The sequence below is a fragment of the Pleurodeles waltl genome, chromosome 11, assembly GCF_031143425.1.
Source record: "Pleurodeles waltl isolate 20211129_DDA chromosome 11, aPleWal1.hap1.20221129, whole genome shotgun sequence".
NCBI classification, from domain to species: Eukaryota; Metazoa; Chordata; class Amphibia; order Caudata; family Salamandridae; genus Pleurodeles; species Pleurodeles waltl.
The window spans coordinates 880,705,747-880,733,721 of NC_090450.1; the positions used below are offsets into that span (position 1 = coordinate 880,705,747).

General features: G+C 44.2%; 1 protein-coding gene across 5 annotated transcripts in view; it reads right to left on the reverse strand.

Moving 5' to 3' along the window:
- ACACB (acetyl-CoA carboxylase beta) overlaps positions 1 to 27,975 on the reverse strand; it is a 1,528,264-nt gene that overhangs the window by 1,390,987 nt on the left and 109,302 nt on the right. For all 5 annotated transcript variants that reach the window (XM_069214760.1, XM_069214756.1, XM_069214757.1 and 2 more), the window contains exon 2: positions 8,523 to 9,124. In XM_069214760.1, coding sequence (XP_069070861.1) covers positions 8,523 to 9,115 — 593 coding nt within the window. In that variant the 5' untranslated portion in view covers positions 9,116 to 9,124. The remainder of the gene's footprint in view (positions 1 to 8,522; positions 9,125 to 27,975) is intronic.

Sequence of the window (27,975 nt, forward strand, 5' to 3'; positions counted from 1 at the left end):
CAGGGTCCGGACGTCCTTGGCGATGGAACGCCAAATATCTTTTTTCTGGTGGGCGCTGACCTACATGATTTGTACAGGGGGAAGAGAAAGTTATTACCAACTGCACCGTCAAAGTGATTGGCCCCCATCCCTTGCCATGTGGCACATGCACTCACTGTCGTTTCATGCACGCCGCACTCTCCCCCCTTGCTTCTTACATCCACCCCTCTCCACACAGGCATAGCCCATACAGCATGCTCCCAGTGTACTTACCTGTTTGTCTGGAGGACCGTAGAGTAGCATGTACTGGGGGAGGACCCCATCCACGAGTTTCTCCAACTCCTCTGATGTGAAGGCAGGGGCCCTTTCCCCAGACACTCGAGCCATTGTCTCTTCCAGACCGAGGTCACAGCAGCACTTGCAGTGTAGGTCCTCTCCTGTCGAAGATCAGGTATCAAGTGATTGAACAGATAGAAAATGGCGGTCACGTCCGCGGCGGTGCGTACCGTCACCGCCGACGTACATCGTCATTGGCTCCTGGGACCCATAGGGTCCAATGTTAACCAATGCAGCATTGCGCTGCGGGTTTCGACGCCTACTGCGACGGTGTACAACGCCAGCGCAGTTACCTCACATCCCATTGTCCCACTTTACAGGTCAGGCAGCCGCCATTTCAGGGGCCCACATGGCTTCATTTACAACTGCGTCACACATACCTAGGCCTAGACTCAACACACATACAGGCCACTTTTTAGATTATGAATGGTGTTCTGTGTAAGCTGTGGGTACGTACCTCTGAGTTGTTTGACTCTGTGCTCGCTGTTGTCCTTCATAGGCACCGTCCGCTGGGACATGTGAGGAGATTGCGGCATCCTCTGGTGTACCGACCATTGGTGGACCTGTCGACAATGGAGGAAAGACATGTGATAATCAAATACAGGCTTGACGTGCCACAATCCAGGAACTGTGTACCCAGTTGGAGCCAGACCTGATGTCAGCTATCCGCCATCCCACAGGAATCCCCCCTCAAGTGCAGGTGCTGTCAGTGCTCCATTTCCTTGCAAGTGGGTCATTTCAAACAACAATGGCCATAGCATCAGGGATGTCCCAGCCTATGTTTTCAAACGTGTTGTCCAAAGCGTTGTCTGCCCTGCTGAAACACATGCGGGGCTACATCGTTTTCCCTCAGGTGGAGGATTTGCCTACAGTGAAAGGTGATTTCTATGCCCTGGGACTTATCCCCAACATCATAGGTGCCATTGACGGGATACATGTGGCTTTGGTACCCCCCCACAGGAGTGAACAGGTGTACAGAAACCAGAAGAGTTATCATTCCATGAATGTACAGATGGTATGTTTGGCAGACCAGTACATCTCCCATGTGAATGCCATGTTCCCTGGCTCAGTGCATGACGCCTACATCCTGCGGAGTAGCAGCATCCCTTCTGTGATGGGTCAACTCCAGAGGCACTGTGTGTGGCTATTAGGTGAGCACCTGGAAGCTAGTCAGTCGGAATGGTTGTCTGGGTCTGGGGATATCCCTACAGGTTAGTGTATGTCTAACAGTTGTCCCTTGCCATTTGCAGGTGACTCTGGTTACCCCAACCTGTCATGGCTACTGACCCCAGTGAGGAATCCCAGGACAAGGACAGAGGACCGCTACAATGAGGCCCATGGGCGAACTAGGAGGGTGATCGAGCAGACCTTCGGCCTCCTGAAGGCCAGGTTCAGGTGCCTCCATATGACAGGTGGATCCCTATTATACTCACAAAAGAAGGTGTGCCAGATCATCGTGGCCTGCTGTATGCTTCACAACTTGGCTTTGCAACGACAGGTGCCTTTTCTGCAGGAGGATGGTCCAGATGGCGGTGTTGTGGCAGCTGTGGAGCCTGTGGACAGTGAAGACGAGGAAGCAGAGGAAGAAGACATGGACAACAGGGACTCAAGTGATCCAGCAATATTTCCAGTGAAACACAGGTAAGAATACAAACCTGCCTACTACATGTACTTAATCACTACTGCCTCTCTACTGCCTGTCGTTTTCACCCAGTGTATGGTCACTGAGTTGTCACTTTCCCTTACGATTTCACAGATCTGGGTCCCACAGTGTGACATCTGCTTTGATTCCTCATGGATTAGAGTTTATGTGACATAGGTATGTTGACATTACAAATGAAAGAGCTTTTTGCCACAGTTATTGCTAATACAGTATTCCGAAATCACAGACTGACTCCAGATTGTTTTGTGCTTTAAGGGTGTTTATTTTAGTGCTCAAAATTGGAGGGGGTAGCAAAATGGTGAGGGGTGATAGCGGAGAAATGTCCATGGCAGAGTCCAGTCTATTAATCTCACAGGTGCATTGCCCAAATGGGCATAGGAAGTGGAGCTGGGGCAGTTTAAGGATGGACAGGGTGACAAAGTGGGACAGTAGGATGACAATCAGGGTGGTCTCATTTCTTGGCGGGGGTCTTGGCATCGTTCTCTGTCTTGTTCCTGGATCTCAGGGACCGTTTGCGAGGTGGTTATCCCTCTGCAGGGGGTGAGGTGCTGGCGGTGCCTCCTGTCCACTAGCACCGGCGGAGGTGGTGGGCAGTTCATCATCCAGGCTAGTGTCAGGGGCCCCTTGTAGTGCCAATGTGTCCCTCCTGGTGTTGAGTACTTCCTTCAGCACCCCTACGATGGTGCCCATGGTGGAATTGATGGTTCTGAGTTCCCCCCTGAAGTCCATATACTGTTCCTCCTGCAGGCGCAGGGTCTCCTGAAACTTGGCCAGTACCGTTGCCATCGTCTCCTGGGAGTGGTGGTAGGCTCCCATGATGGAGGAGAGGGCCTCGTGGAGAGTGGGTTCCCTGGGCCTGTCCGCCCCCTGTCGCACAGCAGCCCTCCCAGTTCCCCTGTGTTCCTGGGCCTCCGTCCCCTGGACCGTGTGCCAACTACCACTGCCCCCAGGTCCCTGTTGTTGTTGGGGTGGTGGGTTAGCTTGGGTTCCCTGTAGTGGTGGACACACTGCTGATTGACGTGTCCTGGGGACGGAGGTATGTGCCCGCTGGGTGGGTGCTGTGCTGGTGTTTCCAGAGGGGGGAAGCTCTGTGGTGGCCTCTGACTGGGTGTGGGGAACCGACTGTCCTGAGGTCCCCGATGGGCTGGGCTGGTCATCTAGATCCAGTTGGACAGAGGTGCTGTCATCACTGTGGGACTCTTCGGTTGGTGGTGTGGACAGGTGTGGACCCTCCTGGCCGGTGACGTTGGGTAGGGGTCCTGCAGGGGTACAAAAGGATGTTTATTAAATCTGTGTGTGGCATGGTGTGCAATGGGTGGATGACAGTGTACCCCAGTGCTTGCATTCCTGTGTGGGACCTTGTGTGATGATGGTTTAGGGGGGTGTATGGGTATGTGCAGTGGGCATGCTTTAGTGATGTGTGTCCATGCTTTGTTGTTGCATGCATGCAGGGCTTGGGGTTAGGAAGTGTGGTTTGTGATGTTGGGACATTTGTGAGGAGTTAGAGTGATGGGGGTGAGGGTGAGGGTGGGGGTATGTGCTGGCATGCACGTAGGGTGGGGGATGTAATAGTTAAGATTTGACTTACTAGAGTCCATTCCTCCACTTACTCCTGCGAGGCCCTCAGGATGCAGAATCGCCAAGACCTGCTCCTCCCATGTTGTTAGTTGTGGGGGAGGAGGTGGGGGCCCGCCGCCAGTCTGCTGAACCGCCAGGTGGTGTCTTGAGACCACAGAACGCACCTTCCCCCATACGTCGTTCCACCTCTTCCTAATGTCCTCCTGATTTCTTGGGTGCTGTCCCACTGCGTTGACCCTGTCCACTATTCTTCACCATAGCTCCATCTTCCTTGCAATTGAGGTGTGCTGCACCTGTGATCCGAATAGCTGTAGCTCTACCCAGACGATTTCCTCCACCATGACCCTGAGCTCCTCCTCCGAGAACCTGGGGTTTCGTTGCCGTGCCAGGGGTTGGTGTAAGTGATGTGTGGGGTGGTGTGTGGGGTGATAAGTGTGCTGATATGTAGTGGTGTGTAGTGTGCGGTGCGTGGAAGTTATGTGGGTGATGGTGTTGTGTGTTTTATATAGTACTGGGTGTGTGGGAGTGGTGTGTGTATGTGTAACAGGTGTGTGTATTTTGAATTGTCCAATGTGGCTGTGTTTTGTATATGTGTGTGTATTTTGAGCGCGGCGGTGTGTACCGCCAATGGAATACCGCGTGGATTCATGTGTCGTGATAGCGTGGGCGTATTTCTGTTGGCATGACGGTGGAGGTTTTGTTATCGCCAGTTTATCACTGACCTTTGGTGTGGCGGACTTGTGTGGGTATCTGAATTTCGGCGGATTCCGTGCTGTGGGTCATAATAGCTGTGGCGGTTTTCCACAGCTGCGGCGGTGTGTTGGCGGTCTTCTGCACGGCGGTATGCGGTTTTTACCGCCAATGTTGTAATGACCGCCTCTGTGTGTTAAAAAAAAATGGCCTCTAGTAATGCAAACACTGGAATCTGTCTGCTTTTCCTTGCAACCCAGTGTCCCTGTTTGTAGCCAAGCACAAGGGGTTGCAAATATCAAATTGCCTAATAAATATTCATTAAATACACATATTTTAAAATAAGTAACGTAAATCAGACAGAACAATGACTCCCAACCTCATTATGTTTTCGGCGGCCCCAGCACGGGACCGCCAAACTCGCAGGGAGGACACCACCGCCATGGCGTCCCCACTGAGCTTATTATAATGTTTCCTCTGGGCTGACCGGAGGGAACATTGCAATAGAGCATTCCTGCCGGTCATTCTGGGAGCCTAAAAGGAGTTGAGTGCTGTCTCTCAGCACAGAGGGGGCTGACCAGCACCCTCGGAATGTGCACTGTCTGGGCAGGGGGGCCCCTGCACTTGTTCTCGCCCAGCCTTTTCATGGTGGGGAAACCGCCAGGAAAAGGCTGGCAGAGAACAAGGTTCTAATCAGCCAGACGACACGGAGTTCAGCACCGCCCTGGCTGACTACAACCAAGACCGCCATCAGCCCCTCTGTAACAATGTTTGGGTCCGTTCGCCCGCCAGGGTCGTAATTGGCCAGTCAGACCGCTTGGAGCATGGCGATCCAACTATCAACGCGAGTAATGAGGCCCTCAGTTATGTTAAAATACTATGAAAGCTGTCATCAGCTACACACGTCATATATATAATACGACCTTATGGACAGAAAAGTATTTGAAGACTTGTTTACTTTGATAAGTTGCACCAGTAGAAATGAGAAATATTCTCATGTACGTATTGAGTATTCTGGACAGGAAAGTGAATGATTCTTAAGCTGCTTTCTTCAGCACCATGCCTCCAAGTACATGTGCTCTGTAAGATAGGTGAACACTAGTTCAGTACTGGAACTCTGTGATCGTCACAGACAGCTGCTGTGGTAAGAATTTGCAGTGATGAATGGGTTAATACTGTAATGAATCTTGTTCAGGTACTAGCTGTGAATTGTTTGGGTAAATATTAAACAACCAGGAGTCAATCAAAATGCAGTGTTTTAGTAGTGTCAGGGATGTGGAATTCCTATTACCCGACGCCCAGGACATATTGTTTGGTGTCAAGGGCAACAAGTTTTCATGTTTATTTTGTCCCTGGGACAAGTAGGCCCAACCCCCTGCAACACAAACCCTTTCGATGCCCGTTTACAAAGAAGGGAACTGTCTGCAGTTGAGGTAATGTGTGTTCTTATGTTAATGCTGCTTGACCTTGTATTTATGGTTCATTAATGAAAAGCCTATATTATTTAGGTGAGCACTATAAATAAACATTTTAAGGTCACACTGCACTACTTACTGACAGTGGTTCCAGTTAAAAAAGTGTACACATGTTTGAAAAGTTTAACAATATGAGGCTAAATATAATGCTCCCAGAATGCTCTCTGATTAGATGCAAATGTTTGTAGAAGCTTGTAAGCAAGAGTGATGATTCTTTGCTTTAAAAATAAAACATTCAGAAAAAAATGTAAGTAGAAAAAAAAGTTTCACAACTATGAAATTTTAGGTGCTATTTCTTTGAAGCATCATTTAGCAAAATGCTAGTATTTCCCAAAAATATTCCTAATGGAAAATAAGTGTAACCATTTTCAACACGATTATGGAACGCATGAAAATAAACAAGTACTGGCAAAGGCAACCGATTCAACATTTTTTGTGAGTCTTTTGGATTCCTCAATGTGTGTCTTGTTTTGACATGACTTTTGGAACACTTTATTGTTGTGGGAGCTGCCAGGCCTTCACCATTGTAACAAACACTGGCAAAAAATAATGTTTTGAGTCTCAAAAAGCACACATTGCCACAAGTGGCATAACAAAGGCCCCTCAGGCCCCCTCTGGGAGACCCCCTGAGCACAGCACCTGCCCTGAGTGAGTCTGGAAAGGGGGGGGCTTCATGTCCTTCGTAGGGGGGCCCACTCCAGTTGCATTACGTCACTGATTGCCACAGTAGTTCCGGGCACTGAACAAAACTACTTTGTGTGCCAATATGCTCCTTGTGCAGGAGTAGAATGCGATCATTAAGACTCAGTAACAGATAGAGAAAAAAATTGAAGTTTAATAAAAAACAAAATGTCAGTGGCCATGAATGTGAGTTTATTTTCCTACATATGTTTATTTGTGTGCACAAAAGAATCTACCAAGGTCTGGAACCCATTTCGTCTATATGAGAGTAGAACGAAACCATCTACGCAAAACAGTAAGGGCAGATGTCTATAATTCCTGATGATTCAGAGTGCTAGGTGGAGATGGAACAAGACTTTTGGTGTAAAGGGGGAATAAAAAAAGGGGCCAGTCTAACTCTGTATTGTTGACTGAAAATTTGAAGAAAATTCACTCTCTGGACCGTATCGATCATTTGCTAATTCATTTGCCTGTAACATGAAAATAATATTCAGTAATGTGTTTTTGATGCCCAACTTTTCATAATGGATAAGCGTTTTGAACTAGTTGTGCCACCAAATGCAAACATCAACCTTTTTTGGTTAAAAAAATAGTTGTCAGAGGATTCCTGTAGACAACATGATCAGAAACCTCTAAAACGTGACCATATTCCCCTGTGCAGCTGCCTTGCAAAAACCTCCTAATGCTGTTTTTTTGATGACCCATTTTCCTTCCTCAAACTGTCATTCTACAAATTGTACAGCTGTTCTATATTTTAGGTGAGTTACAGTTAATATCCTTTACTTTCCTACATAGAATGTTATATACCAACAGCTTGACAAACTCTGTTCTTTTTGTTTACATCTGACAATAAAGTTAGGTTAATCTTCGCAGCTATTCCACACAAATTGTCAGAATTCATGATATAGTAATCTTTGATTTAAGGGATTACACAACGCTGCCCATGTTGGCCCCACATGAATTCATGTTTTTCCTTGCAGTTCATCAGGAACAATCACAACTACAATTTGGCAAAGCCAACTTTTCAACCAAAGGACATTATTGGCCAGGAACTTAAAAGATGATTTGGCATTTAAAATTCTTAAACCATAAGCAATAAAACAAATCTTGTAATAGTACAAACCTTTTTTTTTTTATTGACATGCCAATCTGTGAAAATGTTTCAGGAATTGCACAGGCTTCATCTTACATGGCTTCAGTGCCAGTGTCGGGTAGCAGAAGTAAACATTTGGAAATAAAACTGTAGGCAATTACAATCGGCATGAGCCCTGAAGACTAAAAGTAACCTTATGTCACTCAATATTATACTATGTTTGTCGTATTTTATGAACATCAGCAAGAATAAGAACATAATGCTATGACCTCTTTAACCTAACTGCTAAAAGGTCTTGAATAGAAATTTAAAAGCAAGCCCAAATCAAAAGGCCACCTTGTTTCACAGGATATGTGGTTGCCAGTACAAAGTAGGTAATATATTGTTCTGCATAAGATAGTTACAAAGACCAAGTTCCCGGTTATATATCTAATCATACTTGCTTAGCGAAATAATCAAAATCTAAGCTCCCTATTTAATTTTTCACAACAATATTACACATAGCAACTCATAATAAATATTGCATTTCCTCGTTATTATAGCTCAAATGGTCCGATGTTATTTGAAGAGTTATGCAGATATCTCTATGAAAGCCACTGTGATCAGTGGAATAGCTACTTTCCCAAGTCCTAGAACTAATCACTTAGTATGTCTACCCCACAGATGAGTTTAAAAGGATTTAATCAGTTTTTATAAAGGAAGACTGAGAATGTTGCTCCGAGCCAATGAATAATTATCAGCTACAACCATCTGATTCAAACTTAAAACTGGGAAAGACATCATTGTAAAATAGACCGGCTGAGGTGCTTCTTTTACAAATATTTCGCAGACTATTATTTCCCACGTTTGTGTGATGCTGCACCCAGACTGTGGGAAGCTTACCATCCCATGGACTAGACAAATGATGAATTTATTTTGGTTAAATAGCTATAAAGATCATGAAATTATCTAATTCCAGTACATAATGATTATGCCACCACTGTGATGTACAGCAAAATCTTTGAGAGTTAATACCATTGTTGCCTACCTCATGGTTTTTGAAGATGACGAAGAAGACAGAAGAGATGAACTTATGGTTGATAAGCTGCTTTTTCTTGAGGCAGTTAATGAGGAAGCAGCAGAAAATTCATCATCGGAAGAGTTATCTTCTGAAGAGCCCAAAATAAAGGTTGACAGTGCTAATTTACCAATTCCTTTTCTATTTTCCAGAGACTGTGATTTGGAAGCAGATGTAATTTGCTTTGGAGGTCTATATGATGAAGCAGGAAGCTGAACCGAAGAGGTCAGTTGTTTTTTTGACACTTGAGATGTTAATTTAGAGGTCAAGCTGGTTGTAGAGTGTGCCTCCTGCACACAATGCAGACCTGGTTGCTGTGCTGCTTTCTGAGTTTCCTTGCACAATACCTGCGTGGTGTTGCTGGGAGTCACAGATGTAGATTGGGATTTGTCCTGAGAGGGAGATGGCAAATCTTTGGATTGGTCTTTTTCTTCTGTGGCTGTGGAAGTGTCTTGCCCCTGTTTGACATCAGCCTCCATTTTGAATTTTGGCTGAGTGTTTTCCATTTTTCTCCAAACAAACCACAGTAAAATCAGGAGCAAGGACAAGATGATTGCCACCATTCAGTGTACCTTGAAAACATGAAATAGATAATATTTAGATAATATAGATAAAGCCATTTTAATACGGTTGCATCATTATAAATCAAATGGGTTAAACTAAGGCCCTTATTATAATTGCCAATTCAGCTAATCATGGGAGTCAACTGGCAAATCAAAAATTGCAAAAGATGTGCGAAGACCACACTCCCAGTATTGACTACACAGCCATTTCAGCAACTGAAAGCTAGTGGAAGTACTTTGTAGGAAGCTGTCCTATTGTTTCTTCCCTTCAAATTCCTCAATATAGGCAGCTTCAGCACATCATTAAATGAAGCTAGAGGAAGGTTGAAAAACACTGTAGCAGTATACTTGAACAATACTTAGAGCAATGATATTAAAGGGAATGAATTGCAGAACCCGAGGAAATGCCTGTGCAATTCCATTTAGTATTATCATAACAAGATGTCCCTGGAGGTGTAACTGCACCTCCAGTACAAATACTTTGAATGACATTTTTTTTTAAATATGGAACCCACAGGTTATAATGTATATCACAATGCCCCCACACAATCAACAGAACGGTCCAAGACAAGGGGTTGGAGAGGGGGCAAGGAGGCAAATGGCAGGAAGCTAGGATTTGCATTCACTAGCAAATCAAGTCAAGTCAAGTCAGTTACCTATATTTGTTAGTACATATTGTTCCTCCCCTTCCCAAGAGCAGAACTAACAGCTATCAGACCCAAGCCAAGCAGACTCAAAGCCAGGTGAAACAGGCAGACATTACATTTGTAATATTTACACAGGAAAGTGCTCTCCTTTGTCACAAAGCTTTTCCCCTTATGGAAAACAATATGTTGAAGGATTTCTCACTGAAGCCTTATGCCATAATAATTAGCACTTTTCTCACAGCTAGAACCTATTTCTTTTGCAGTATACTTCCATGACTGAGGTCCGGATAGAACAGAATGTGCCTTTCCTTTACCGCAGTCTTATTTTTCAGTTTTTTCTCACAGCTAGAACCTATTTCTTTTGCAGTATACTTCCATGACTGAGGTTCGGATAGAACAGAATGCGCCTTTCCTTTACTGCAGTCTTATTTTTCAGTTCTGCTATGTTCAGCTTTTTGTTTCTACCTTTAAGTTCTTGTGGGATCAGTACAAACATAGTTTATTTACTCCCTCCTAACAGACGTATTTTCCTCACTGCGGGCAGTTTAAAGCATTCATCAAACAGACCGGGGATCATGTATAAACACATATGTCTTTCCTGCATCAGGGAATTAGTAGGACTCTCAAGTTTATATTTTATTGGCAGGATGCTGGTTATGGTGCATTGTTGGATAATGGTTATAGTTCACAGCTTCTCTGCTATCAATATTGCAGTTCCTTCCATCGTCACCCCTTTCCTCTGCAAGGCAGCAATGCTCTGTTCCATTACCATCAGTTACTTTCCGAAGGACTCCATTTAGATTCCATGGCATGTACTTTGTTGTTCACACTATTTCTCTATTGTCTTTGAAGACTTTGCAATAGCTCGCTCATGTCATCCACATTTAGAAAGCTCCTACTGGATATTTCAGTCAGAGCTGCCAGATTTCACAATGGATTCAATGTCAAGACATTTGATCTGATTATAACCTAAACTCCTATATTATTAATTCTTTAAACATTAGAAACACACATAGACAAAGTCACAAGAGCCTCACCTGCATCATAACATTCAAGAATCCACCCTCTTTTTTGCTGCACCTAAAATAAATCATTTCATCTTCCATTTATTTAAATGTTACTTTGGCATACTGGTAAAAAATAAAAAAGATATAATTTCAGAAGGGGAGGTATTTAAAATTATTTTTATCATTCAAGGGCATATGAAGTCATTTTAGTTTTTCACCATTATGCATTTTCTTTGTTAATTTTTGATTAAACATTTTATGAGGTAAGTGATTGGCTTACAAAGGTTTATGCGTTTTTATTCTCCTTTGATGAGGTTCATTGTTACCTCTGTTATGACTGCTGCAGTGCTTGAATAGCTGTCTTCTGAATTCTGAAATTGTGATATGGTATGAGGCAGTGTCTTCACAGAGGTGGTGCTCACAAGCTTAAGTTGTTCTTTTATGTTCAGCCCAGACTACACGCAGGCATTCAGAGAGAGCTGTGAAAGCAATGGTGTGTCAATTCCTATGTTCAGGGAATAGGGTGGCCATGGATCACACCTCTGTGTGGACGGGCCTCGTGGCTGCTTTGGTGAAACAGGAGGGATTCATGGTAACATTGTAGTGAAGGACCACAAGGACACGCTGAGTCCTTACAGTGTCTGTAGCCGCAGGCATCTTCCATTGTCTTTTGCGGTGATATCTCCCATACCTCGCTCTTCCTCTACCAATGTGTGGCGTGTTCTGGACTTTCTGGCCCTGTTGGCAAATTTAGGATGCAGGCACAATGGTTTCCTCTTAGCAACTTGGTGATCAGTAAGCAATCTCTAGGATCAGCTAAGGGAACCTGAGCAATTTGCTGAAAGGCTTGTTTCAAAACTTGGCCAGGAAATCTCTCTTCACAAGTTCCCGGTTCAAGATGCCACCCAGTAAAACAAACTATGCTTGTAACCAGCTTTTCTTTTCCAATCCAAGATGGCATCCTATTGGGCTCAAGTCTCTGTATCACAAGGGAGTTGAAATTCTATTTTGACAGGTTCTCCAACCCCTTTTCTTCAGATTACTTTGTCTTTACCTATTATTAAAGCTTGAGTTTTTGCATACTTTCAGACCTTTTTTCCAATAGTGGTTGTGTTCTCTTTGACAAATGCTTGCAGCCTTCTGGATCACTTGGATTCTTCAGTCTTTCCTGGATCTCTCTCTATTAAGACTTGCAAGGCTTTCACACCAACTGCTTGCTCCTTCAGTTTGGGATTCCTTACTTTAGACACCTGCATCCAACACTTTTTTATTTGTGTCTGTCTATGGTGGAGTGTGGCGCAGTTTGTGGCTACTTTCAGTCTTTACACTTATGATTGAGCTCTCTTTCTTGAGTGCTTGCTACCTTCTTGATCTCCTGGATTCTTTAGCCTTCTCCTTTGGGCTCTTAACCTAGAATTCTCCAAAATAAGTCTTGGAGGTTTCTTATGCTAAGAATTTCTCTTTCCAAGTGTGGGATTTCTTCCAGCAGACACCTGTATTTAACTTGCTTTGAGCAAAGGGGTTAATGCAGGGTGTTACCTTTACCTCAGACAGGCCAGGTAAAAGATAAAGGATTTTTCTTTGTGTCCAGGCATCAACACTATTGGAAATTGTATTTGCATATTGTGGGCACTTCAAAAGTAGGTCAGTCATTTTAAGATGGACATTAGGACATGCTTGAAATTAAATACACCTTATCCTTAATACCCTATTAAGTTGTGGTTGGCATTTTACAACGGCAGTTTTTGTAAAACAAAATGTTTCCAAAAACTATATGATACATTTTATGCCATTTGAGATGAGGTACTGTTTGGTACAGGGTGTGTTTATTTAAGTTGAATAGAACTGTCAATTATAGTTTGTTAGACAGGACCATTTATTACAATATTCTGTGGTCAAGAGACTGAAAGAGAGGTTTACTTATAATATGGGCATAAAGAATTTAATTATTGAGAAAACACAAGACTGTGTGAAACAAGGCATTTAGCATGGTTAAAACAAAAAGAAAAAGTAGAAACAGAATATGGCTAAAAGATGCTACCCAAGACGAATCTGATAAGGAGTAATTCTGAACTCTTTCTCAATCGTATGAAAATGGCCCAGGGAAGAAACGTTCTAGCATCTTTAAAGAAACAAGTGTGAAGTGTAAAAAAAGAACACGTAAGGAAGTAAATAAAGCAATATACCGGATGGTGTGGAGTTTTGTGAATGTAGGTGCAATATGCTTTCTGATTTTGGGAAATGTTATTGCTGTCTTTTTATTAAAATGCAAATCTCTGATCATATTACATCTGAACCTTTCACAATTGGCGAAGGCAGGAAATCCTAAATAAGGCCCTAAATCTTTGCATAGGGCTGAAAATAGTCTTTGGTGAGTTTGCTGGGTTGTTGCTTTTAGAATGGCTTAGAGACGGAGAAGTTTTTTCAGCCCTTTCCTCAAACAATTAGGTACTTCAGAGCCTGGCAGTTATGACATAAGAGTTCTATGCCCATCCCATGGAGGTAAGACTTCCTCTGGCAAATCCGTTTTTGCAGGAAATTGAACTTTTAAATGCAACATGATGTTAAGGACATGCTAGAGAAGGACATGTTTGTTCAAATTTCCTTTCAGTCTCTAGGGCTTTTGAGTAATTTATTTCTGGTTAGGAAAATGTTCAACAGATTGAGTCCAATGTAGAATCAAAAGGATGGTAAGTATTTGAGATAAAGGGAACAAAAGGATATTGCTGAACACATATATTACAGCCACCTTCTGATGTAAAGAGATGGCCAAGCTCTATCATGTGCTTTGGTTTGCCATATACAAAGGACAAGACAACTTAATTAGAATGCCCTTCTAATATTTCCTCTAGTAATAGGTGCCAACTATGTGGGAATCAAAGTCTTCCTATCCATAGATAGCACTGAGCTGCTGGCTTACTCTGCCGGTACCGCCCTGGAGTGAAATACCTCATGTCAAACCTTTTTCCAGGCCAATTTATTTATCATAAAGTTAAAGCTAAGTATTACTATAGAAGGTTATCTAGGCGAAGAGAGGTGAAGAAGTTACTGTAATTACTCTACCCCTCCTAACCAGATAAAAAATCCTCTTGGGGCTATAGAACTCTGTCACGTGGCACTGAGAACCTCCAACACACTCAAATTCCTCTCCACTCTCGCATTTATATCAGAGGCACAAACCGGTTCCAGCTGGGTCCTTAGCAAAGACCAGATCAAATCGCAACTTGCACAAAAGCATTTCATCACAGGCTTCCAGTAATAGTTGGGAGAAAGGTGAATTCTGTCTATGAAAGGATACTTCATATTAGACCTAAACCTAACATCTTACTGGCTTATGTTACTTCTCTCACGCATGAGCCATCCTAAAAGATATCAAGGTTTTTGTGGCTGTTGGGTTCAGTTTCCTAAATAATGGAAAACTCAATTTGTTTACTTTCCCAGTACTTTTTTATTTTACAGACAGTTTTGCCCTTTTTTCTGGAACGATTAGTACACAGATTAATAATATAGCTTGTCGAAATCTAAAACAACATATTTTGCATTGATGGAATTTGGGTCCATCTCATGTAGTGGAGTTGATCATCTTCTTTCTTTTCCCTTGCAGATTCATACTGCTTCAGACCAGAGCCCCATCAGAAAGAAAGAAAATAGGTGCAAAGGTGAGTCTTTTATTCAGTTACAAGTTCCTTGTTTTAGCCTCCCTTTAACAAAAGAGCTCTTCTGCTCTTCTAAATACACTTATTCTCTTGCTGTTAACCATATTCCTGCAACACCTCTTTTAGGTTTGTCTTGGCATTACTTAGTTAGGAATATACATATATATATATTTTTCCCACTGTCGAACAACACTGGGTAGTTATAATTAGGTCAGCATTTCCGTAGGAAATGTGTTTTTTGTGTTGCTAATAACTTTGGCACTGTTTGACGAATCTCCACAAAACCTTTCAAAAAAGTGCTCCTTTTTGCCTAGCTTGTGCATGGGAATTTTCGGGATTATCCATCAAGCTAGGGTCGAGAAAAAAAGGGGGCCCAATATGTAAAATCCCCATTAATTTTTCATAGACTTCTTTAAGAAGTGCTATCGCAAAAACTGCTGAATTGAATTCCATCAAATGAGGCAGGAAGCTCGGTCTTGGTCCAAGAATGTATTTTTTGAGAGAGTCACACAGGGGTGCCAGTTTAAAAACAGGGCGTTCTGATTGGCCAAGGGAGCTTTTTCCCCTTGGGTCATCTCGCTCCCGCAGGAGTTAGACTCTTGCTCTGATTGGCTGTCAGCAACATGAGAAAAATATTGCTGGCGGCCATTACAGAATTCAGGAACTTAGTCCTGAAGTTTATTTTAAAAAAAGCTACAACGGGTCAGGGTAAGGATACCCTTGCTCCCCTAGGTCCCATGAGGGGAACCCAGAGGGAGGACTCTGGGGACAGAAATTTAAGAAATTGACAGTTTTTGCTGCGATCCTGCAGGATACCCACAGGATTGTTGCAAAAAAATGACTACCGCCATTTCTATATATTTATATGGAGGGGGGCATCAGTAGCACCCTCTTCCTCCGCCCATTTAGGGCCCTGGGGACCCCATACCTCAGGGTTGGGTTTAAGGAGAGGGTCACGGCTCCCCAAGCTTTTTCGGCCCCAGGGAACCCATGCCCCAGGGCACAATTTATTTATAAAGGGGAGGGGGTGCAGGCAGCCCTCCCTGAGCCACTCTCAGCCTCAGGGACTTCATCCCCTGGGACCCAATCTAATTATAAAGGGGAGTGGTTGTGTGGTCCCCCCTTCCCAGGCCGTTTTTGGCCCTGGGGACCCCATCCTCCAGGCTCAATTTAAATATGTAGGCGGGGCAGGTGGCCCCCCCTCCCCAAGCAGTATTTGGCTAAGGAACCCTATCCCCACAACCCAATGTACTTAATAAGGGGCCGGGAACCTCATTCCCCATGGCTAGCTCACTTACTGTGTCCTGGGGAGCTCAACGATGTGACACAGTGATTTCACTGCCCACACTGGCATGGACAGGAAAACTTGTGTTTGCTGCTATCTGGTGGGAGTGTTTTTAAATTTCCTGCCAAACAGGAGCAAACACAAAGCTTGCTCCCAGCAAGCAGGAGCTTTAAAAATGTTCCGCCCGGCTGGGATAGAACTTTATTTCTGTTTCGGGGCAGGGTAACAGAACAGGGTATTGCACCTACCCAGGTGGGGCAGCATAAATAGCTACTCCCTGTGGGCTGAAGCAATGCCGGCTCCCGCAGCACGTTGAGCACCGGCTGTGGTTGCGGGATATAAGGGCTCTCCCCATGACACCCAACGTGTGCTTCGTGGATGCCCCAGGAGGGGAGCGGGGCTGGGGCACCCATGTTTAAATTATGTAGGCCTCTTGGCATAGGGCCCCGGGGCCAAAATAGGATTGGGGAAGGCCCCTTCCCTTTTAAAAAAAAAAAAAGCATGGCTGAGAAGGATGGGTTCGCTGGGGGCTCAGATAGCTGGAGACAGGGGGTCACGTTGCCCCCTCCCCTTTTTAAGTGCATTGGAACACGGGAGATGGGGTCCCCGGGGCCTGGGAAGTCTTGTTTCTGTGATGTCACCAGTGATGTCATCAACGATGTAATTTGAGATGTCATCAGTGATGCCATTGAACATGTCATTAGTGATGTAATATGTTGTCATGGGTTCCATTCAGTGCCTTGGTTGGGTATCCATATTTTAGCTCTCAGGCCAATAGCTTGTGCTTTTAAGACATGTACAGATTTTGTTCATTTTTATTATGTTTTACCACAGCTCGCTTTTACCTTGTTTTCATATTTTAGCAGCTGCTTATCTTAGGAGACATATTTTTTGTGTTTTACATTTATCTGTCCCTTACACGCATTTTACTCTGTGCCCTGCTCAAGGCTGTCATATTTATACACAATGGTTTGCCTAGCATTGCTTCTCCAAGAATTACGAAGTCAGCCTTCTAACCAAAGACATAATATTACATCAGGCCTGTTCTCAGAACACATGTTTTGTTATATAAACACCACATAGGCCTAAAAAGGGTAGAGGGCATTCCAGCCAGTGCCATCGTATGCTGTGTGCCATCTCATCAACAGCTTCGCTGATCTTGGCCTTGTCTTTTCAGCCAAGTGGGACAACTGCCAGCAGAACAAAAGGCAGACCCTTTCCTTCTTTCAGGCATGGGGTGGGGCTCCTTCAACAGACTGGGAAGGGCAGAAGGGCTAACATTGCTATGCTCTCGTGTTAGACATTAGGGTGTAGGTAGGAATTACTAAATCTCATGATTATGTCAGGATGTTGGGACTGTTTATATGTTTCAATCTAATGGTCACAATCATCACTGTATTAAGTTTTATCCTCCTAATAATCGCAGCTCGTGCAGTTGCTTCAATAAATACATCCTTCATTTCCTTGTCTGCCTTCGCATGTATGAGACTTTGTGTAGCTGAGAGAAAGGGGTACAATCTGTCAACCGCCACTTCCCTATTGAGTCAGCTTCATGTCTCTAGGCTGCCACAAATCACCTTTACTTTCTAGGTGTGGGTGAGGTGCTGCTAGCTAGCTGACACAGTAAGGCCAGCGGCTTCCATTCAGTGCGGGGCCGACGCACATGCAGTGTTGCTGCTGCCCTAAACTCAACAATCTTACCACCATGGTAAGATTCCTACGACATGGCCCCACCAACGTTGGTCAGAAACTAATTTAACAGATCTCCTAAGTATCTCTGTCTCTCACATGCTAAAGGTACCCTAACTACCTTTATACAGAGACATTTGAGGTGTTAGGGAAAATTCCTCCTCAGTCAAGTATGGAGTACCTGTTTTGCCTGTAGGTTGTTTAAGCTTGAACCTTAAAAGGATTTCGCAAATAGGTGTTTCTATCATTTTAAATATGGTGGACCCTCAATAGATGGCAATTCCATTAAATATGAGACAACCTCTCACATAACATCTACTAGCTCAGTGATTGACTGATAAGGGTGGGGATGTTTTAAAAACATATATATATTTATACAATATAAAACAATGCACACATAACTGCACCGTATATTAGCCACATTACTTGAGCGCTACATCTCAGTCCGGCCTTCCAGACATAAGCCCAGGGTTGAACCGCCAAGTGGCCGCCTATGCAGCCGCTAACCCGCCAGCCGAATTCTGCCGGCCCAGCGGGGATGTCAGCCGTAACATTGCAACCGGCTCCTAATGGAGCCGGCGGTGTTGCAGCCATGCGACGGGTGCAGCTGCACCTGTCGCGCTTTTCACTGTCTGCTGTGCAGACAGTGAAAAGCAGGGTGGGGCCCCCAGGTGCCGCGTGACTCCCATTCCCGCCAGCCTTTCCATGGCAGTCTATACCGCCGTGGACAGGCTGGCGGGAAGGGGAGTCATAATCCCCAGGGCAGCGCTGCCCTGGTGAATTATAACCGCCGGGACAACGATGGCCGAAAACCACCGGTCCTGGCGGTGGCGAATTGTACCGCCAGCCTGTTGGCGGTACGATCGCCAATTCAACCCTGGCGGTCTTTGACCACCAGGGTTGTAATGAGGGCCATAGTGTCCAAACCATGTCAATACCCTAGCTTTCATCTTTTTATGTAATGCTAGAATACAGTGTGTATGGCCAAACAACCGAATGGTGGCAATATAATAGGCTATCACATGTCCTGTAGTACTCGGATATTGTAGAGATGAGCACCATTATCTACAACGGTTGCAGTGCATGGTACATTAAAATTTTAATAATTGAATAATTGAACATTAATATTGTAATACTTACTTATCTGATATAATCCTGAAGAGAGAGCAACGGTCACATCCACTCAACCAAATTACTGGATTCAGATGGGAAAGGCTCTTAGAGGGGCCAGCAGGCATCTAGCCTGTGGTTAAGCAGGTACTTCAACCTAGGTGGGAGAGGGGAGGGGCGTCTCGCGAGGACATGGTAAATTAAAGGGGAGGGGGAGGCACTCCATCTTTCGCCAACTCACTACCACTCACCCACAGCCCACATATGCATTGCCCAATCGGACCAGCCAAGATCAGGACTCAACTAGTGGAAGTATCTGTTAAGGAGTCCTCCCCATCACCCACGGGCTCTCTGAATAGCCTATCAATCATACTCCACTAGACCTCCAGATTATGCTCAGAGTGTTCATCTACACGAACCCTACGTAATCGGCATTCCTCCGCAGTCACCTACTCAATGAAATCAGCCAGCCACGTATCATGTAGCGGAGGCACCTCTTAGCTAGAATAAGCCCCAGCTGCGTGAATCTGTACGACATTTTGCACCCTTTTTTAGCAATGAGGAGTAGTCCCAGCAAACAGTGTCTCATTGTAACCTTCGCACTAACAGGCGTAGCTTGTCTCAGTGTCTTCATTATCTGGCGCCAAAAGGGTTGGATGGAATTACATGTCCATGTTATGTGCTCAAAAGTAGCTGAAGGCTCGCCGCAGTGAGCACATCTGTCAAGTCGTGATGGGAATATTCTATGTAAGCGTTGAGGTGTCAGGTATGCTCTATGTAAATAATAAAAGTGTGTCAACTTAAATCTAGCATTGCTAGTCGCATCCTGTACTAGGGAGCAGGTCCTATTCCATTCCCCATCCGTAAGTGGTGTTCCCAAGCTCGCATCCCAATGATCCCTTGTCCCATTTATGTTTATCAGCCTATCCCTTTTTAGAGCCTTGAATGTTTGAGAGAGGAGGCCACAGTCACAACCAGGGTCAATAAGAGCCACTACTAGGTGGGATTCGGCAGGTTCCGCGGGATAGGACTTCCAAATCTCCTCGGCCATCTGCAATAGGCTTTCATATTGCAGGAATTGTCCCTGGTCAATTCCAAAAAGGGATTCAGCTTCCTCCTGCGTAATAAATGTGCCATTTTTGTATAAATCCCCTGCATTGTTAAAGCCCCCTGCACGCCACTTCGTGAAGTCCAGCATGTTGGATCCACCAGAGCAGCAGTAAGCACGCAAATGGCGCTCTTCGCAGTACCCACATAACAGCCCGCTCCCAGACAGCGACACCTGCGCTACCAGGAAGGGGGCATCCCGCGGAAGACTAGAGCCGCCCATCAGTAAGTACGGCAGACGAGACACATATAAATCTATCCAACAATTATTTTTCCCAATTGGGGGTATCGTCACACCACATGGCCGCATACTGCAGCAAACCCGCCATGTAGTATAGATGTAGATCTGGTAGCACCAGGCCCCCGTCAGCCAGGTCCAACTTCAACACCTCAATGCGAACCCTGCATCTCTTACCTGCCCAGACTAGGGACAGTAGTAGTTTAACTAACTGTCGAAACAGCGAAGGGGGTAGTTCACAGAACAAGTTTTGCATAACATACAGGCATCGCGGGAGCAAGACCATTTTACTAAGTGCAATTCTGCCCATAACCGATAGCAGGAGGGAAGTCCAAAATTGAACCGAGGCTCGGAGGCCATCCATCACTCCGCCCATGTTAAAATCATATTGCAGTTGAGGGGAGTGCGCTACCTGCATGCCCAAATACTGAAAGGACTGTCTCCCACGCCAGATCTAACTGTGGAAGCTCTGATGCTGCCACAGTCGACAGGCCAGCCCATAGGGAATAACACAGTCTTTGGTTAACCTGGAGGCCCGATACCCGACCAAAATCATCCATCATGTTTAACAAAAGTGGGACCGACCGTTCCTGGTCTGTAACATACACTAGAGCATCATCTGCATATAGTGCTATAATATGTGTTCTTGTCCCTACTCAAATGCCCCACCTCTGCAGGCCTGTCCGCAGCTGTATGGCCAGGGGCTCCATAGTCAACACAAACAGTAACGGCGACAGGGGGCAGCCTTGTTGCGTGCCCTGTTCAATAGTAAATGAGTCTGACCCTATCGCCCCAGTACGCACCCGCGGTGCTGTATATACCAAACGCACCCATGATAGGAAGTATGGTCCTATGCCCATCCTGGGTAGAACCTCCCATAGGTATTCCCAGGACAGAGTATAAAATGCCTTTTCTATATCTAAGGCCACCAGTGCTGCGCGGAGTGCAGAGTCACGAGTCTCATGCATTATATGTGATAATCCCCGTAAGTTCATTTGGGTACCTCTCCCAGGTATGAAAGGTTAGGGATGTTACGTTCATGGTAGAGGCACATGGTGCATACACAACAGAAATGTTCTATTCATGGGTCACTTTTCCAGCAGCAGATGGAAACACACACTTTTTTTTAAGTACACAATAGCAAACGCATCTGTACAATACAGAGCATATGCATATTTAGAAATACTACTTTCTTAACATGAACAACAGAATTGGTTTCAAGGTACTCTACCACACATCATACAAAATGTTAGATTAGGTTGCTTAAGTAATTAAGGACCTGCATGGCCAGAATTAGACACACACACACTACATCCCAATGTAGCAAATATGGCTATAGCAGATATATGCTGCCTATATAATAACTTAGTAGATATATATAAAGACGCTTAACACAATTTGTAATGCAGACTTTAAACACCGCCCCAGCAAGGGCTGCTACAACAGCACCACATTTGGCTACAACAGGGATAAATACTGCGACTGTGCATTCAATATTGGAACCCAAGATAAACATAGAATTCTCACAATGTGCTTGCCCTCTGGGATGGTTCCCTCAGCAATTTTGTCACATTCTCCTCAACTATATTAACTACTATTAAAAGGGAAGCAGTAGCACTGGCAGTACGTCAGCTGTTCCGAGACGTTCCACGGCAAGATCAGGAACGGGAACCTCCTAAGAATATTGCCAAAACTTATACTAGTATAGGTCGGGACAGTCTGGGAGCCAGACCAGGTAAACCACAATTACAAGGTAAATCCAATAAGGATAATACCAAGCAAGCACAAAAGGGGTCTAAAAAATGCTGTGATAAGCAGAAAAATAACAAAGTTAAACCTAAACAGACTGGACAATCTCCACATTCAAAGACCTCAGAAAAACATTACAACCTTAGCAACAGAGAAACTTTAAAAACTCCTGACAGATATCGGTATACTGATACTCGGCAATCTCGTTCCATCCAGGACTCACCTGACAACAAAGTGAGAAAGGAGGACGGTCAGATCACCGAAATGAGTACGTGAAACTGAAAAAGGAGTTACAGCGCTCTTCGGATACTTTCACGAAAAAGAAAGATAAACTTCCACAACAAAAACCCCAATTAAAAAAAAAAAAAGGTTGCAGCAATTTCGACTAAACATGCCACACATATTGAGAACATTGCTGAAGAATAAGATGTGGGCATTGACTCTGCTTGACAGCACAGCAGACATTACAATAATTCATCATAATCTTCTACAGATTTTCGATGTGTCAACAAGAAACAACTTCATTTAAGTTGAAACTGCAGACAGGCGCATCTCCCCACCCGATATGGTTTACAAACTAAGGATTCAAATTGAGGGGACATTGAGCACACCATCAAAATTATCTTCTGGAGAAGATTGACATTAAGTTATAATATCCTCTTGGCAGAAAAAGATTGGCCACCTGAATTTGTCCGTACTATCCCACAAGGGGAAAAGGTCATTTTTGCCTTCTTTCTCAGTTCTTGTTCCAGATACAGTAAAAGAAGCTTATGCTGCAGACTGGGCTTCGGCGCAGGCACCAATGCTGTACCACAACCATGTGGGGTGGGATAAGGATTCTCCTTACCATGTTATACTAATAAGGTCCACTCCACACATACAACCACAATATCCTTTTAAACATTAGGCTAAAACACCAGAAAGGGAAGTTCTCTCACAACTAGAGTACAAGGGAGTCATTGAACCCTGTGTATCTCCTCTGAATAACGCTTTGTTTCCTGTAGGTATGCCAGGTCATTCATATAGAACAGTCTTAGATTACAGACAGTTAAAGAGTCACACACACATTTGCAATACAAAACTCACAGCGTAAAGCACTTATCAACAACACAGTATGCAAACAATGGAAAACAACCTTGGATATCTCAAAATTTTTTTCTTCCAAAATCTAGTGCCTGAAAGCTGGGACTTAAGACTCTTTTCGGTACTAGGGTCTTAAAGAAGATTTTGAAGACTCCCTCAAGGGTACAGAACAGTCCGGAATTATTCTCTGCCCATGTGACATCAATATTGCATGATATTGATCCTGAGGCGTTGTCTTATGTCGACGACATGTATCTGACAGACGACGATCTCAACACATATTTAGCCAGGGGGATCTTATTGTTTTGGGATTAGCCGCACATGGCTACAAATTCAATTGCAAGAAAACCAAAATTTATTTTTTTAGTGTCCCTTTTCTAGGATACGAGCTATCAAATGAGGGAAAGAGCCTGGCTTCTCAATTCTTAGAGAAATGTGCACAATTACAACCACAAAATATCATCAAGAAACTGCAATAAATGCTTGGCTTCTTTAACTTTGTCAGAACGTACATTCCAGAATATGCAGAACGCATAAAACCACTTTATTACTTAATTTGTCCAGATTTCTCAAGCAAATATTGTACACCACAAAATACACGAATACTCAGAGCATTACAGACTAACATGCTTGAAGCAAAACACTTGCACGTGTGACAAGAAAACAAATTTGGTAATCCCGGTAATTCCTGGTGCCATCGGGTTCACCTATATCACATTTAATGAAGGAGGCACTGTACACATAGCATACAAATCACACTTGACCTCTAATGCAGAAGAGCATTTTGCAACAGCAGAAAAAATATTGACTGGAGTACAGATGGCGGTCATCAAAGAAACACCACTAGCCCAAGGGAAACGCATTATTGCCGTTATCCAGATACTGGAACTCAGGGCTGTCACAAAAGCAAGCGTCACAAACGTAAAAGCATTATATCTGCATTGGATACAATGGGCTACCTCCTTGACTGCCACTGCTGATTACGTTTTTGATCAGAAATTTCAGACCCAAGAATATCTCCTGAATGAGCTAGAATACCCCATACCCACTAACCTCTTGCCTCTTGACCAAAACAGAATGATCATTTACACTGATGGTTTAACACAACCAGCTGGTGGCCCTAAACATCAATACTCCGCAACTTGAGCAGCTGTCTGCGGAGTAATGAGGGGTGGTCAATTCCTCCCTCAACACAACCATACACAGATCCTAGGGGACCGCACAGCTTGCAGAGCTTAAGACTCCAATTTTGGCCCTGGAACACACAGATCCTGAACTTTATACTTTGATTGTGTATGATTCGTAATACTGTGTCCAGTCCTTTAATGAATACCTACATGACTGGTGCCTTCATGGGTTCAGAAAATCCAAAGGAAACCCCATAAAACACAAACACATGTGGGGTAAGGTAGCAGGTCTCAAGGAAAAGCTGCCATGGGCTCATGTAGTACATACATTGGCGCACCAACATGTCGGAATACAGGTTGAAGAAAACTCATTGGCAGATGAAGCTGCCAAATCTGCAGTTGCTACGGCTTCTATCACTGAAAATTCTCATTCCCATATAAGGTTTGATGGTGAAACACTGGCTGCTGTGAAAGGTTTGGCTGACGGCAAGCCTTTACCAAAAGAATATCCTGCAAAATATTCCTACCACTAAACATTGCCTTTGCAACAATAACAGGGATGGGTGATTGTGTGATGCCCAACCAACACTAAAGACCAGATCTCATCAAAACAGCACATGAAGGGGTAGCTTCTGCCCATGCTGGTGTGGCGGCTACCATCTCACTATTGTAGAAACGCTATTGGTGGACTAGTCAAAACAAACAGACCAAGCAGTATGCCCTTAGTTGTGACATTTGCCAATAAATAAAAGGGTCCAGCATCAAACGCCCACAGCAGACACCCCTTTTGATTTCCAACAAACCGTTACAATGTGTGTACCTGAACCATTACGGTTCCCTACAACCAGATGGTGCATACAAATAGATTCTTGCTGCTGTTGATTCATTATCCAGATTTCTATAAGTGTAGCCACAAAGATCGGCAGACACTTAAACTGTTATTAAACATTTGCAAGTCTGTATTGGGACATATGCAGTTGCAACATTCCACTCGGACCGGGGCCCTGCTTTTGCCTCCAGGGCATTCAGCGACACCATGGAAACAATGGGTGTTGAAGTGCATTTCTTATCTCCATATCATCCTGAGGGAAATTTGATTGTGGAGTGGAAGAACCAAGACTTAAAGAAGTCCTTAATAGCTAGATTATTAGGTTCAGGTCCTCGATGCTTCCATCACCTGTATGGAGTCCAGAGAGCACTAAACAATTTGCCAAGAAGGTCTTTGGGAGGACGTACACCATAAAAGGTCCTGGTTGGATATCTATGTATGTTCCTGACCTTGATGGCCGAGGTTCGGTGGCAGCAGAAACACTATTTGACATAAATGAATGTGTCACTGTCTTGCAGGAAATGCAACAGTTCTGTGATGGGAATTCATCTGCACATGCCGCTAGCTTGGGAATAAGTGATTTGCTTCCATCCACAGGCTGAAATCCTAAAGTTGGGGACCTAGTTTGTGAAAATATACCTGTGAAGAAGGAGCTTGACCCAGCCTACGGTTCCAGTCCTGGGAACACATGGCAGCAGAACTGTCATACTACCACCACTCCCTGGTTCTAAAAAAAAACGCTTGTTTTAATTGCCAACATCAGGTTGCATCATGTGGTCGATCATGCACAGTAGACCACAAGTATTCATGGGAAGTTCTCATGAAGGGTGGAGAATTAACTTCTGTTGATTCCTGTCACCACTTCACCAACAAGAAATTCCCACAACATAAATTTTCAGTTTTCAAATGCAACACAAACAGATGGCAATGTTTACAATGAACCACCATCGGATACATCTGCCAGTTCCCTTGTACCTGCACCGGCTCCAGTTTTTGCACAGACTGCTTCTGGTTACCGACATTGACGACTTATCTTCAAATTCTTCAGGATCAGCTACGGTATTGGTATCAAAAGCATGTAAGTTCTCCCACTGGCTTAAACACAACTATTTAGATTGTCTATAGTACTATCTGTGGATACTATTGACTGTGATTGCCTTTCTTGTTTGGCTTGGTTTCACTATTGTTTTCTTACTGCTGATATATGGTCACCCTCCTGAATGCTCTGCAGATTAACTAGTGGATGAGGTTTTAAAACCTTACCTATCCTCACAAAGAGACCTGCTCCTTGTGAACATTTCAGCTGTTCCAGTTCCTGATGGGATTGTTTGGGATAAATCACTGTTTGATATCTTTGGCCCTACAGAAATTATTAACTTTCATATTTTTTTAAAGTATCAATGAATGATATTATTACACCTGGGGCTGTTTCTGATGACTGGGGTGTAAAAACAGTTGATTATATGCTTGCTGAGTGTGAATATTACAATGTATTTGAAAGTGAAGCTGTGTACATGAACACAGCGCATTATGGGTAAATGTTTTGTTATCACCATTATCAACACCATTTTCTACACCAAGCTGGTACCCCAAAAGTAGTTTATAATTACACACATTGGGAACACTGTCCACTTCCACCTGTAGGGAATACCAAAACATAAGTTGAAATGTTTTCCTATATTACTGGGTTATAGATGATGAGTCCTATAACTTTAAATTACCCCCTTCAACAGCAACAAAAGTAGTGCTCACATATATCAAATTGATTTATTCGGATTCCTTTGTTTCCCAGTTAGCCATAGAAAGCTATGTGTATTGGAAGAAGTCGATTAACTTGACGAGTGTTTGGGAAACAAAAGATTGGCGAATACAGGGTAGGGAGGATTTATTTAGAGCTTGCCTTATTCCATTACAAATTATATTTCTCAATGACGACATCCAGCAATTTGTTTAGGGTTGGCAAAATTAAAAGAAATGAATGCGCCCAGTATCCCTTCTCCAGGTAAATTTGATAACTGGTGCTGGACCTGGCCCTTTTCACAGGGACATTCCCTAAACTTTTTTGCCTTTTTCTCCTAATTTTTCTGACCCTTTTTGGCTGACGGTATGACTCTGTTCACTTTACCACTGCTAATCAGTGCTAAAGTGCATGTGCTCTCCCTTGTAAACTTGGTATGATACCTAATTGGCATGTTTAATTTACCTGTAAGTCCCTTGTACAGTGGTATCTCTTGACCCAGGGCTGTAAATTAAATGCTACTAGTGGGCCGGTAGCGCTGCTTGCACCACCCATTGGAGTATCCGTTTAAACCTGTCTCAGGCCTGCTGGCGCAGGACCTGCATGTGCAGTTTGCTGCCACAGGGACCTCACATCTAAATTTACTTGCCCGGCCCAGAACTCCCCTTTTACTACATGTAAGTCACCCCTAAGGTAAGCCCTAGCTAGCCCTATAGGCAGGGTGTATGTATGTAGAAGGCAGGAAATGTGCCTAGTAGTGTGGCCTGTCCTGGTAGTGACAAACAGCCTATTTGGTTTCTCACTGCTGTGAGTGCTGCCTTCTGATAGGGCTGCATTGGAAATGCCCTGCCTTATGTCTAAGGGGTATTGTCTGATTTATGAGGGGTAGCGTAGGTAAGTTTGGTATGGTTTCAATGGTAGTGACTAATGCTGCTTACAGGTGTAGGTGGATTTTTTATTATCATTAGAGAAATGCCACTTCTAGAAAGTGAGCATTTCTCTTTGCTGGTGACTGTTGTTTTGCAGCTTGACTCCAATCCACGTCTGGGTAGAGTGATAGTTGGGCTTTGTGCATACGTTTCAGACAGCCTGTATACAAGAGTGTGGAGGTGTCAAAGAGGTGCATCTGCATACTGTATAGTCTTCCTGGGCTGAGAGAAGGGAGAGGCGTGGTACACAACTGCATTTGTATGGGCTGTGCCCTGGTATCACACAAAAGGGTTGTTTACCCCCAACTGATGTTTGGAGCCTGTGCTAGAGGGGAGAGGGGGAACCCCTAGGACCAGTTATAACTGGCTGAAACCCCCTCTCCTCTTTATTGAAAATGCTTTGCAGAGCTAAATATAAGTACAGGGCATTTTTCCCCACGAGGGAGACATTTGTGGACATCTTTCGGCCACAGGAAACTTACTTGGAACGGGACACAGAATGCTGCTGAATGGACTCACTGGGACCTACCTTGGACTGCTGCTGCCGTGCTGACATGGGTCATTAGGAGGATCTGCCACCATAAGCATCCCCTTGTGCTGACCTGTTGTTTGGGCCTGGTAGCTCTGTGCTTGCCCCTTCTGTCTCCTGGGGCAGGGTGCTGTGGC